This window comes from Cebus imitator, unplaced genomic scaffold (genome assembly GCF_001604975.1).
Source record: "Cebus imitator isolate Cc_AM_T3 unplaced genomic scaffold, Cebus_imitator-1.0 Scaffold76, whole genome shotgun sequence".
Lineage (NCBI taxonomy): Eukaryota > Metazoa > Chordata > Mammalia > Primates > Cebidae > Cebus > Cebus imitator.
Genome location: NW_016107391.1, coordinates 9,549,596 through 9,563,889, shown reverse-complemented (window position 1 = coordinate 9,563,889; position 14,294 = coordinate 9,549,596). Strand labels below are relative to the sequence as shown.

General features: G+C 35.5%; 1 protein-coding gene across 6 annotated transcripts in view; it reads right to left on the bottom strand.

Moving 5' to 3' along the window:
- KIF3A (kinesin family member 3A) overlaps positions 1-14,294 on the bottom strand; it is a 48,148-nt gene that overhangs the window by 21,102 nt on the left and 12,752 nt on the right. For all 6 annotated transcript variants that reach the window (XM_017532444.2, XM_037739922.1, XM_017532446.2 and 3 more), the window contains exons 5-8: positions 11,733-11,838; positions 5,157-5,296; positions 4,564-4,761; positions 4,077-4,251 (exon numbers count right to left, since the gene is read on the bottom strand). In XM_017532444.2, coding sequence (XP_017387933.1) covers positions 4,077-4,251; positions 4,564-4,761; positions 5,157-5,296; positions 11,733-11,838 — 619 coding nt within the window. The remainder of the gene's footprint in view (positions 1-4,076; positions 4,252-4,563; positions 4,762-5,156; positions 5,297-11,732; positions 11,839-14,294) is intronic.

Here is a 14,294-nt window from a genome sequence, read left to right as displayed (position 1 = left end):
ATTCAAATCATCTATTTATATACTTTTAAATATATATAAAAAAATTATGGGTGGGGCATGGTGGCTCACACCTGTAATCCCAGCACTTTGGGAGGCCGAGGCAGGTGGATCACGAGGTCAGGAGTTCGAGACTAGCCTGATCAACATGGTGAAACCTCATCTCTACTAAAAATATAAAAATTAGCCAGGCGTGGTAGTGTGCGCCTGTAATCCCAGCTACTTGGGAGGCTGAGGCAGGAGAATCACTTGAACCCAGGAGGCGGACGTTGCAGTAAGCTGAAATCATGCCAACTGCACTCCCACCCAGGCAACAGAGCGAGACTCTATCTCAAAAAAAAAAAAAAAAAAAAAAATTATGTGGTAGAGTTACTAATTCAGTCTTTTAAAAATGTAAAAATGTGATCACTTTTGAGGAGCAATTTCTTCTTAAACAGCTTCCTGTTTAAGATTTCATATAACTCACTCAGCTGCATTTGTAAAAGCCACAGAACTATCATGTAACATAGTGATCCCACTTTTAGGACTGTATCACAAGCAATTTTCCAAAAAAGTGCTTATTTGCACAAAGACGATGCTAACTACACATTAACTTAAAGATAAAAAAACAATAAAAAGGAATGATTAAGCCAATAAAACAGATCAGCACTATACCATCTTCAAATTAGCTATTTTTAAATGCCACTGTTTACATAGGAAATGTCTAAGGAAATAAAAGTAATAGAGGAGAAAAAAAGTAAACTATACACTAATCACAACCAAGTAATAATTGTACCTGTAAGTACAAGATAGAAAGGAACACAGAGTCTTGGGAGAAGAAATTTATGAAAAATGTTTTGTTCTTTGGGCTTAGAAACAATGACATCTTGGTAGTAATGAGCATACCTAGCACCCAAAACTGGGTTTCTAAAAACCATTCTCCTGCAAAAGGGACCACAGAGAAGTGAATGATTGATTCTAAGGTTGGGCAAAGAAGACACAAGACAAACCTAAAACCTTTTGTAGTACCAAAAAGTAATCAAATGCTCAAAAAAACTGATAAGCTCATGCTGAAAGAATACAGGAACTACATGGAAGGAGCTCCTAATAGCCAAAGTTGGGACAATTTGAGGAACAAAGTAAATAATCATACTACTGGATTATAATCCATGATCTAAATAAGATCAATACTTGAATAAATAAACAAATGGGAATGAAGGGGCTGTCCTTCCTTAGAATCCTAAACACAAAACAAAGAAATGATGAGAATAGAAAATCACACTGAGCAAACTGTTGCAGGCAAGAACTACTGATGAATACTAAATGTAGTAGGAGAAAGTATGACAAGAGACAGGATCTTTGCAGTCTCAAAGTATCTCCCACAAGATACATATTAATTACAAATGGAACAAATAAAACAATAGATTTGCAGTGGGTAAACTTTGCAGGGTAATTATAAAAGAAATGTAGACAAACTCAAATTAATGAACATTTAACAAAATATATGATGAGTATTCTTCTAAAATGTCAAGATCAAGAAAGACTGGGGAATTATGAGAGACTAAAGAACAAGTGTGCTAGACACTGTCATTAAGAAGGCATGACACACAAATACAATGTGTCATCCTGGATTGTATCCTGGGCCAGAAAAAAAGGAACTGGAAGGGAAACGGACCAAATTTGAATAAAATCCACAGATTAGTTCACAAGACTATTATTAATGTAAATTTCCTGGTTTCAATAACTGTACTATACTTAGATGTTAACGTGAAGTGCAGCTGGGTGAAGGGTGGATAGGAAGTCTCCATATTATGTTCGCCAGTTTTCTATAAGCCTAAAATAATTTTTAAGTTTAAAAATTATTCTTTTAATGCTACTGCCTACTTTTTTATTGTTTATATGAGCAACTCCATTAACTGGAATATAAAAAAACAAATGTCGTAATGGCAAAAATAAAATGAAATGTGTTAAAAACAGCATTATCATATAATTCAGGAATTCCACTGCTGGGTACATACCCAGAAAATGGTAAAACAAGAAATTGAACAGGTATTTGTACACCCATGTTCATAGCGGCATTATTCACAACAGCCAAAAGATGGAAGCAACCAATTGTCCATTGACATGAATGGATAACAAAATGTAGTATACACGTAAAACAGAATGTTGTTCAGACTTTAAAAGAAGTCCTGACACATGCTACAACATGGATGATCCTTGAAGGCATTATGCTAAGTGAAATAAGCCAGTCACAAAAGGACAAATGCTGTATGATTCCACTTTCATAAGATACCCAGAGTAGTCAAATTCATAAACAAAGCAGAATGGCTGCTGGCCAGGAACTAGGGGAAGGGAGGAATGGGTACATACTGTTCAATGAGTACAAAGTTTCAATTTTACAAGATGAAAACTGGAGACAGCTGCAGAACAATGTGAACATAAAGCCACAGAAATGTAGACTTAAATGTGGTTAAAATGGCCGGGTGCAGTGGCTCACACCTGTAATCCCAGAATTTTGGGAGGCTGAGGTAGGTGGACCATGAGGTCAGGAGATTGAGATCATCCTGGCCAACATGGTGAAACCTCATCTCTATAAAATACAAAAAATTAGCTGGGTATGGTGGCACCCGCCTGTAGTCCCAGCTACTTGGGAGGCTGAGGCAGGAGAATCACTTGAACCTGGGCGGCGGAAGTTGCAGTGAGCCAAGATTGTGCCATTACGCTCCAGCTGGGCAACAGAGCAAGAGTCCATCTCAAAAACAACAAAAATTTTTTAATGTGGTTAAAGTGATAAATTTTGGAACAAAATTTGGGCACTTGCTACAACATAGACAAACTTTCAACATTCTATTAAGTGAAATAAGCCAGTCACAAGAAGACAAACACTCTATGATTTTACTTATATGAGGTACCCAGACTAGTCAAATTCATAGAGACAGAAAGTAGAATAGTGGTTACCACAGACTAGCGGGAGAAGAGAATAGGAAGTTATTACTTAATGGGTACAGCGTTTCTGTTTGGGATGATGAAAAAGTTCTAGAAATGAATAGTGGTGACAGTTGCACAACAATGTGAATATACATGATGCCATTGAATGGTACATTTAACTAATAATGGTTAAAATGGTAAATTTTATGTCATGTATATTTTACCACAACAAAAAAATGTAAAAAAATAAAGTCAGCAAAATAAAAGTATGCACTCACCATTAACATGGCTAAGAAATTTAAAATCTTTAAAACATACTGGCTATAAATACCACCTAGTGGTCACATTTAAAACACCAAATTTCATTATCTAACACAGTTGTCTGCTTTTCCTCAATAACTTTACTTGTTTACTAAATAAGCACCTCCTCTAAACATTTGTGATGCTTATGTCTCTGAATTTCACCTCTGATCTAGACAGTTTCCTCATAGACTACAAAGGTGCAGTTTCAAAGCCCTCTGTTTACCTGGTTTGCAAAGGAGTTCTGTACCAATCAGAAAGGACCTGTTTCTTGCATAAAGGGGCAAGGAATCACTGTGTACTTCATGACTGGGAAGCTTCTCACTCTCATAAATAAGCTCTTCAAATTTTCTAACTTTCTAGAATGATGTTGTTAGAAAACAATTTCCAAAATAGAAGCTCATGTTCAAATTTTGGTATGAAAGGATATTTTAAAGGTCATGCAATGCTTTTTTCTTATAGAAAACTTGGTTTACTCACACCTGTCTAACATCTTTCTTTACTTCAAATAACAGTGAGCTAACATTGCAAAGCCAGAATTCTGGTCATTTTCACCTAAATATATACATTCAGAATTTACTCTTATGCAGAGACAAACAAACGTTCATTCTTTAACAAGTGGTCACATGAAATCTATAAATCATGGGAATGTTTTTAGAAAACCACATACACAAATACTATGTAATTCTACTTAAGCTTAATATGAAAATGCTAAAGTATATAAATACCAAGTCACTTTCCAGAAATATTCATTTAACTACCAATGTTAGAGGCTCAAAAAATGTTTAATAGAGTACTTTTATTAGAACACTTAGTGGTTCAACAACATATTTTTAGCCAACATAAAGATTAATATTTTGAGAAAAAGTTACCTTCTTCAAGCTTCTTTTTCAGTTCTTCTATTTCTTTCTGGAACTGACGCAGCAGAGCATCCTTTGGATCTTCATTAATTCTAGCTTTATTTTTAATATTCTTAGCACGATTGGCATACCGTAATGTACTGATAGTTTCATCATAATTGTAATCTGCTGGCCCAATATTTGCACACTGTTGAATTAGAAACATGAAACAAATCATTTTATACTTGACACAGTTAAAATTAACGTAACCATTACAAATATGTCAAAAACTGTTTAAAGCAAATATGCACCCTTGGCTTTCTTGAAAAAGAGTGTGTCAACCACATGGGTTTCCAAATGACACTATTATGGGCTAATACACGAGTGTACCACAGAAAGGACAACCACAAGTCAAAAAAAGTAAAATAATAATTTTACAAATGTGATACATAATAATTACTGGAATAAAGTGAAATCTTAAATTTGCCTGATGTTAACAGTATCACCAATTAAGTCTTACCATCATAGTTTTTGAATTTCCTCCTAAGGAATCCTGAAGAAGACGAGTCAATTTAGAGTTACGATAAGGCACATGAGTGCTTTTTCCATCAACCAAGGCAGAAATTACATTACCAAGGGTGGAAAGTGAAAGATTGATTTTTGTAGCTTCCTTTAGGCGCTGTCCAGTAGCTCCCGTTTTTGCTTGCCTTTCTGAACCCTAGCAATAAACAGAGATGAAAGTAAAAACAAAATTTAAAAAAAAACAGAATATTCATCCCAAGGTTTTATTAAAAAGTAATCTTAAAAAACTTGATACGATGCCTGGAATTCACTTCAAAATAATCTAGGAAGGGAAGAAGTGGGTGAGAGCAGGTAAAACAAGATTAGCCATGAGCTGATTGCTGGAGTTGGGTTATGTGTGTGGAGGACCATTATACTAGTCTATCCACTTTCATATACATTTGAAATGTTCCATAACATATAATAAGCGTATACAAGTAACAACTTAAAAATCATATGTAAATCATATCTCTTCACTTTAATTTTTATTCATTTATAAAATAAATGGATCACAATAAAGAGTTATTCCTTATGCAATGTCCTGTTACTTACAGCAAGATCTACAAGATGGAGCTTCCCCATCCTGACATGCATGTTACCGTCAATGCCTTTTTCACTGCATTCTATAGTAATTGTAAAGATGGCATGAGAACGGGAACTATGTTCGTTCATATTAGTTGCACCAACAGAACCTTTAATAAATAAAGGAAATCCTTAAAAAGTGTAACAGAGTGCCTTTAAAAATAATTAAACATCCAGAACAGTTTAAAATACTTAATTTCATCACAATCAAAAGCCAGAGAGCATAGCTAAACTTTAAAGGCATGGGTGTGTACTCAGCCATTATGTGAAATGTCTCTTACACTTTATGTTAACAAAATAATTTTTAAGGTTTCTCATATTAAAGACATAACATTAGCAAAAAATAATTACAATCCCAAATAATTCTGCCTAAAAAATAACTAATTTACACCCAGAAAACCAAGTTAATTGGAGAAATTATTGCGGATTTAGCTGTCTAAAGAGAATTATGCATGCTGGTGTACTGTAGGAAGTAAAAAATAACAATAATAAAGAGAATTTTAGCTGGGCTAGAATTTTAGCTACTTGGGAGGCTGGGGCACAAGAATCGCTTGAATCTGGGAGGCAGAGGTAGCAGTGAGCTGAGACTGCACTCCAGTCTGAGCAACAGAGTAAGACGCTATCTCAAAAAAAAAAAAAAAAAAATTATGTTCTAGGCATATAAACCACAGGAATATTTGCACATGTTAGAAAATACAACAATATTCAGTGCAGCATTACAAAAAATAAGGTATATCTAAAGACATGGAAAAATGCCCAGAACATATAAATTAAAAATAAAAGCAAGTTAAAAAGGAACACATAACCATAATCCTACTTATGTTAAAAGAAAACAAATCCATTCATAATGATGGATTCATAATGAATGCAAAGTATTTGTATGTGTGTAAATATTTGAATATACTGTGTAAACAAAAAACATGTATTTAAAATAGACATGTATTAGTTTTTTTCTTTAATTCCGAAGGATTTTAAAAGCATTAATTCTACTCAATGCCAAAATTATCTTCCTACAATAGATTCATGCAGAACTTTTCTATGCAAGCTTTGATTTTAGAATTTAAAGATTAAATTAGGAGATAGCTATATTAGAAGTCAGATAACATGAATGCAATTTACACCGATAGAGAAAAATAAAGCCTGATGAAAGAAGGTAAATGAAGAACTAGTGAATGAAAGCACAAGAGTTTACGATTCCATACTATATTTTTCTATATTCTTTTAAATCAAATTGAATTTTATTTTTTTGAGATGGAGTTTCACTCTTGTTCCCCAGGCTGGAGTGCAATGGCGCAATCTCAGCTAACTGCAACCTCCACCTCCTGGGTTCAAGCAATTCTCCTGCCTCGAGTAGCTGGGACTACAGGTGTGCACCACCATGCCCAGCTATTTTTGTATTTTTAGTAGAGACAGGGTTTCACCATGCTGACCACGATGGTCTCGATCTCTTGACCTTGTGATCCACCTGCCTCGGCCTCCCAAAGTGCTGGGATTATAGGTGTGAGCCACCGTACCCAGCCCAAATTGAAAAATTTTAACAACAAAATTAAAAATAGGCCAGGCGTGATGGCTCACAGCTGTAATCCCAGCACTTTGGGAGGCCGAGGCAGGTGGATCACCTGAGGTTGGGAGTATGAGAGCAGCCTGACCAATATGGAGAAACCCCGTCTTTACTAAAAATACAAACTTAGCCCAGTGTGTTGGTACATGTCTGTAATCCCAGCTACTCATGAGGCTGAGGCAGGAGACTGGCTTGAACCTGGGAGGCAGAGATTGTGGTGAGCCGAGACTGCACCACTGCACTCCAGCCTGAGTAACAGGAGCAAAAACTCCATCTAAAAAAATAATAAAAACAAAAATAAAGAGCTATTCATTTATACACCACTTCAAATCCTCTGTTCAGTAGTGACATACACGCATGTTTCCATAGAGTTATTAGGTCTTACTTTATCTTCTGGTTTTTTTCCACTTAACATTATCTCTTATGTATATTTCCATGAAAAAACAACTTGAACATTTTACTGAAATTGATTTTGTTATTTCTTTACTGTTAGAGATTTGGGATTGTTTCCTATCTTAGGCCCTTACAAGTGATACTATTATGAGCATCTTTGAATAGATCCTTTCTTTCTCTTTAGGGTTATTTCCACAGAATATATTTTCCAAACTAGAATTACCAAGTCAAAGGATAGGAACAGTGTTCTAACTATGTGATTATTAATCACACTGTAGCAGTGTTGTCCAATTTGAGGTGAGACAGAATATGTAATTTGAAAAAAAAAATCATATTAGCTGTTTTAATAACTATTGTTTTTGCAATATGAGTAAAGCATGCTATGGACAATTGTAATTTTTCTGTATTTCCTGTTACAAAAATAAGGCACTGCAGCAGACAAGCTGCTAAAAGTTACCTACATTGAACTTTACAACCACTGGGAGAGAACAGCTAATAGTAATCAAGTAGACTCAACACTCAAAACTGTTGAAACATCACATAATGAAACAAAATAAAAACCACCTTTACTGCTCTATTTTCTATCACAGTATTTATTTTTAAATATGAAAGAAAATTAAATTTTTATGCTTTTCCAGAGGGTACAGAACAATTTATTCTATAAATACACCTGCATGTGTATACTCATATACATACAAGAATGTGTACTGCAGTGTTGCTCATAATAGCAAGACTGAAGACAATCCAAAAGTCCATCAATAACAGATAGAGTAATTTATGGTACATCCATCCAACTAAAGACTATATAGTCATTTTTTAATGTCTATATATGTGGTAATATGTGTTCATGTGAAATGATCTCCAAGAAGATACTAAGTGAATAAAATACGCTATTATCTCAGAAGTTCAAGAACAGCCTGGCCAACATGGTGAAACCCCATCTCTACTAAAAATACAAAAATTAGCTGGCTGTGGTGGCAAGTGCCATTGCACTGCAGCCAGGGCAACAAGAGCAAAACTCTGTCTCAAAAAAAAAAAAAAAAAAATGCTATTATCTGACTGAAGAAAGACGACATACTTGTACACACACAGACAGTTATCAGGAAGGAAATAAAGAGGCTGCCACTAGGGATGGGAACTAGGTGACTGAGAATAAAGAGTAGGGGAGAGACTTTTTTTTCTTTCTTTTCTTTCTTTTGAGACAGAGTCTCTTTCTGTCACGCAGGCTGGAGTGCAATGGCGTGATCTCGGCTCACTGCAACCTCCGCCTCCCGGGTTCAAGAAATTCTCCTGCTTCAGCCTCTCAGAGATTTGTTTTTCATTGTATATTTTTGTGCATTTTGAGTTTTATACCAAGTATATGAATTACATATTCAAAAATAAAAATTTTTTAAAAAGGATCATAAAGGCTGAAAAACACTGCTCTAGAAATATCAACCATTTTACAAGGATGCCCACCATGTAAATGTACCTGACTAGTTTAAATGTGCATTTTAGTTGCTAGGTAGGCTGTGTAATTGTCTTTGAGATGACAAACTTATTTTCTTAAATATAAAATTAACGATTTCCCTACTACGACGACCTGTAGAAAATGGGTGCTAATCTTATATTTGTATCAATTATTCATCTATTGATAGTAGCTTTTATTATCACATTTCCCGTCTCTATCTTCCTCTTGATGGTTATTATATTTCAACATGATAATGTTTGTATTATTAATGTTTTAACTCTTCTAACTAGAAATTTGTACTAAATGTTTAATTCTTGGAGTTGATCTATTAGAGTATTTCTATCTCTGTTACTTTAGATCTTCAAATTCCTTTATCTTTGTTTCATTTTATTTCTCTCATTAGAAATTTTTTGTTTTCCTTGAACAAATCAAATATAGCACATTAAATTAATTCTCAGCTAGTTAATGAGAGCTTTTGGTCACTTCTACGAATAAAATCTTCTGTTAAAATTTTTTAAATTACATAAACAATAATAACATATTCCTGGTATTTAAATTTTTTAAATAAAGACATACAGAATGCATAAAGTGAAAGCTCCTGACATTCCTCTTCCCCAATTTTATTTCTCCTTCCCTAAAGGTAATCACTATTATCTGCCTTTCATTTTGTATTTTACATACACACATGTAAACACAGATACACACACACACACACTGCCTAAATAAATGGTTTAATAATTTTTTACATATAAATAAATGGGATAATGCACTACATACATACTGTTCTACAATTTGCTTTTCTCCCCCACTGACAAACATATTTTGAAAATCTTTCAGGTCTTTATATGCACATTTATCTGACTGGGGTTTTTTTGTTTTGTCTGGTTTGAGACAGAGTCTCACTCTGTCACCCAGGCTAGAGTGCAGTGGCGTGACCTTGGCTAATTGCAACCACCCCCTCCCTGGTTCAAGTGATCCTCCAGCCTCAACCTCCCAAGTAGCTGGGATTATAGGTGCTCACCACCACACCGAGCTAATTTTTGTATTTTTAGGAGAGACAGGGTTTCACCAGGCTGGCTAAGCTAGTCTCAAATTCCTGGCCTCAAGTGATCTACCTGCCTCAGCTACCCAGAGTCCTGGGATTATAGGCATGAGCCACCTCACCCAGCCTGTTTTGTTTTTTTGAGACAGAGTCTTGCTGTGTTGCCCGGGATGGAGTTCAGTGGCACTATCTTGGCTCACTGCAACCTCCGCCTTCCAGGTTCAAGTGATTCTCCAGCCTCAGCCCCCCGAGTAGCTGAGATTACAGGTGTGGGCCACCACCCCTGGCTTTTTTTTTTTGGTATTTTTAGTAGAGATGGGGTTTCACTATGTTGCCCAGGCTGGTCTCAAACTCCTGAGCTCAATCTCCCCACCTCAGCCTCCCAGGGTGCTGGGATCACAGCCACGAGCCACCACACCCAGCCTAACTTGTCGTTTTTAAGAGCTTTATTACAGTCTATATTTTTGTGCCATAATTTACATAATCAGTGTTCTACTGATGGTTAGATTGTAAAATCTAAAAATATTTTTCCAGAATATGTCAAAATTAGAAACACAGAGTCAAAGGGAATGTATTTTAAAATGTCAACAGATACTGTTAACATTGCCCTTCAAACATGCTGCATCAATTTATATTCCATCCCCAGTGCCCATTTCTTCAAAGTCTCACCAATCTACATATCCGTCATCCAATCTGATGGGTGAAATCTCTCTCTCTCTCTTGTTTTAATTTGCATTTTCCTGATTACTTGTGAAGTTAAACATCCTTTCACATACTTGTTACTGTGTATAGTTATTTTATAAATAACATACATATTTTTTGCTAATTTTTCTGTTAGGATTTGGTCTTTTTCTATTAATTGGTTCATAAGAATATAATTGATTTTTGAAATTTTTTGTTTAATTTCCTTGGGTTAGATAGCTCAATAGTCAAGTCATAGAAAGTTAGAAACATTTTTCATTTCCTATTTCTTATCTTTTTACATACAATATCTTTTTCTTTCTTTTTTTTTTTTTTTAAGTTGCTGTCACCCAAGTTGGAGTGCAATGGCACGATCTCCGCTCACAGCAATTTCTGCCTCCCTGGTTAAAACAACTCTGTCTCAGCCTCCCGAGTAGCTGGGATTACAGGCACCCACCATCATGTCCAGCTTATTTTTGTATTTTTAGTAGAGACAGAGTTTCATCATGTTGGCCAGGCTGGTCTTGAACGAGTGATCCACCCACCTTGGCCTCCCAAAGTGCTGTGTGGGATTATAGGCGTAAGCTACCGCAACCGGCCCTTTCACCTCTAATTTCTAATTGCTATTAGCTGCATCACTAATATTAGGTTTGAGTCATCTGTGTAATACTGCTGAAGCTTCTTATTCTAGAGACTAAAAACAAAACAATTACTAAAAAGAATGTAATTTTAAAATTTAAACTTTGTTTCGCTTTTCAACAAAAGTGAAGTATTATAGTGCCTAGTTAATGTGGACTACTGGCGTAGGTTTTTGAGATTTTTTTGGTGGGGGGATTCTTTAGGACAGGGACTCCCTATTCCCCAGGCTGGTCTCAAAGTTATGGCCTCAAGTGATCCTCCCAGTTCAGCCTCCCAAGTTGCTGGGATTACAGGAATGAGCCACGGTGCTTGGTTATGGCTTAGGTGTGATCACTCACTCTACCACTTAGTAGTTATAGTGCTTAAACAAGTTACTTAAACTAACTCTCAGTTTCTTTATTCATAAAGTAAGAATTTAATATCTTCATAGTCTCCTGTCAGGATTAAGAGATCATCCTCCTAAAGCACTTGGCACAAGCACTCTCCACAAAGTGCTCAATAAACGTTACCAATTTTACTGTTACAGCTACCAAGAGACAGCTATATGAGAGTTGCATAGATTCGCACTACTAAAAAAAACCAAAATTTTGGTCAGCATGGAAAATGACTTGTGATATCCTTCCTTCGTATATGCTCTCTACGTAGTAAATATTAAAAATGGAATGGTTTTCAAGAAACCTAAAAAATTCAGTCTCTACACGGCAAAGTGCTGTATCAGTTTTGCTCCTAAATCAGCCTACTCAACACACAGAAGTAATCACAATTACATACTATACTTACGATTTTTATGGCCTAGTGTCATAATTCTATCCATATCATCAGCATTATTTACCACATAAGCTGATAAATCTTTGATATAAACTCCCACATCAGGTCTTTCTTTAACCTAAAAAAAAAAATTAGGACTTTACACTACATCAGTAACTCTTAGACAATTATTTATTGAGCATCTCCTGTGTGTTCGATGCTCTACTAGACAGAAGGGATATAGTGATGAATAAGATAGACACTGTTCTTACACACATGGAGATGTCAGTCTATAGGAAGAACATACAAATGAATAATTACACGCAAAAATTATTTTATTTCAACTGTGATGACATGAAGAAAAATACAGAACACTAAGCTAATGAAGGAGATAGAATAAAATTCCCCAAGATGTTTAAGCTAAAATTAAAAAAAAAAAAAAAAAANAAAAAAAAAAAAAAAAAAGCAGGTAGAAAGTTGAGGTAGAAGAAAATGTTGAAGAATTCTGAAATAAGAAAAAACTAGGCACTTACAAAAAATAACAAACCAAAAAAGACAGTGTGGCTGGAGAGAACAGGAAACAGGGAAAAATAGGTGAGACATCTGGTTATATAGGAAGGCAGAGACAAGTTGAGACTAGTTTTTGGTCTTTATGGTAAGAATAATTTGGAGAATTTCAAGCAACTGAGGGAAATAATCATATCTATGGTATCAACATTAAAATATGATCTTTCTGTGAATTACCTTATGAGAATTTTTAACCAAATTTGAAGAATGTATTTAGGATGGATTTACCTAAAATACAAGTGGTGTTGTATAAACAAAATTCACTTTGGAAGGCTCAGAGTCACTTCAACAAACCAACAGAATAAAAAGTGAAACTGAGGCAGAGGCCTATGGCTGCCAGTGTTAAAAGCCATTCCACAGGTAGGAGACCTCATAGACATTGAAGACAAACAAAAATTTGATAAATAATTCCAGGGGAAAAAACTTATAAGGATACACACTCAACATTCCAGTTATTTTCAATGTGTGTGTGTGTGTGTGTGTGTGTGTGTGTGTGTGTACCTTTTATAACAACTTGTAAAATAAATTTACAAATTAGGAAAAATCCTTCATCTGTCATGGGATATAAATTAAGCCCCAATTTTATTAATAATAGAAAAAAGTGTGATAATCTCTATAAACCAGTGGATTTCAGATCTTGCTCTGAAAAGCCCTAGAGGGTCCTCGTTGGCACTGGGGGGGCCGCTGTGGGAGTTTTTGGGTCTTCAGGCCCAGAGAAGTTCTAAAGAGATGGGCACTTCCATGAATTTTACACATTCAGCTTCCATATAAGGTTTGGTTTGATGGAAGTATTTAACACTTTATACCTTTTAAAAGGTTTGAAAATTACTGGTCTATATCAATGCTTCTCCAAAAAATCTGTGATAAATGATAGGTATATTTCTAATATGATAATTTTGGAAAATACAAAAATTATGCACTTGGATTCCATGGCAATGTCAAATTGCTATGCAAGTTTTTAAGCACTTACTCTCAGTTTTTGTTCATTCTCACTGCAGACTGAAAACGAACATTCTTCGAACCGACATCTGTCTGCAAACTAGTGGTATTTTCCAATCACAATATGATATTAATTCAAAATTCGATTAGTAAGTGTATTCAATTAATAACTGATTAGACATGAAAGATGAAGAAAGAAAATATAATCCCAAATTTGTAAAAGTTAAAAAACTGGAAGGAAATGCTACCAAAGAATTTTTATCATAAAAAAAAAGGAATTCAGGCCGGGCGCGGTGGCTCACGCCTGTAATCCCAGCACTTTGGGAGGCCAAGGTGGGCGGATCACGAGGTCAAGAGATCGAGACCATCCTGGCCAACATGGTGAAACCCCGCCTCTAATAAAAATACAAAAATTAGCTGGGTGTGGTGGCGCATGCCTGTAATCCCAGCTACTTGGGAGGCTGAGGCAGGAGAATTGCTTGAACCCAGGAGGCAGAGGTTGCAGTGAGTCGAAATCACGCCACTGCACTCCAGTCTGGCGCCTGGCGACAGAGTGATACTCTGTCTCAAAAAGAAAAAAAAAAGGAATTCAATATCTATGACAAACACAATTATAACAATGGATCTCAATGGAAGCAGTTACCCCCTTGCCCTAGAATGTTTTAGAAATTTTCAGAAGAGTTTCTGGTTCACTTCAGGACAGTGTAGTATTGACAGGCAGGGGCCAGGGATACTAAACATTCTGAAATAGGTGGGACAGTCTCACCCAATGAAGAACTGTCCCATACAATTCTGAATGTCCTAACAGATATTCGCATGGTAAAAAATCTACTAATAATTATCTAAGTCTAGATCCAGATAATTATATCTAAGTGGGTCATATGTAACTTTATTTCACACATAAAGACAAAGTGCTTTTCCAGATAGCAATAATATGAGAATACAGAAAAGCTGAGGAAAGAATTATACTTTATTTTGCTCCAAATTCTACCAAGAGCTAGTCATTATTTTTAAAAAACCATGTCATTGACAGTAACACCAATCAAGGGGTTTAGATCAACAACACAACATACCTGTTGACACTGTGTA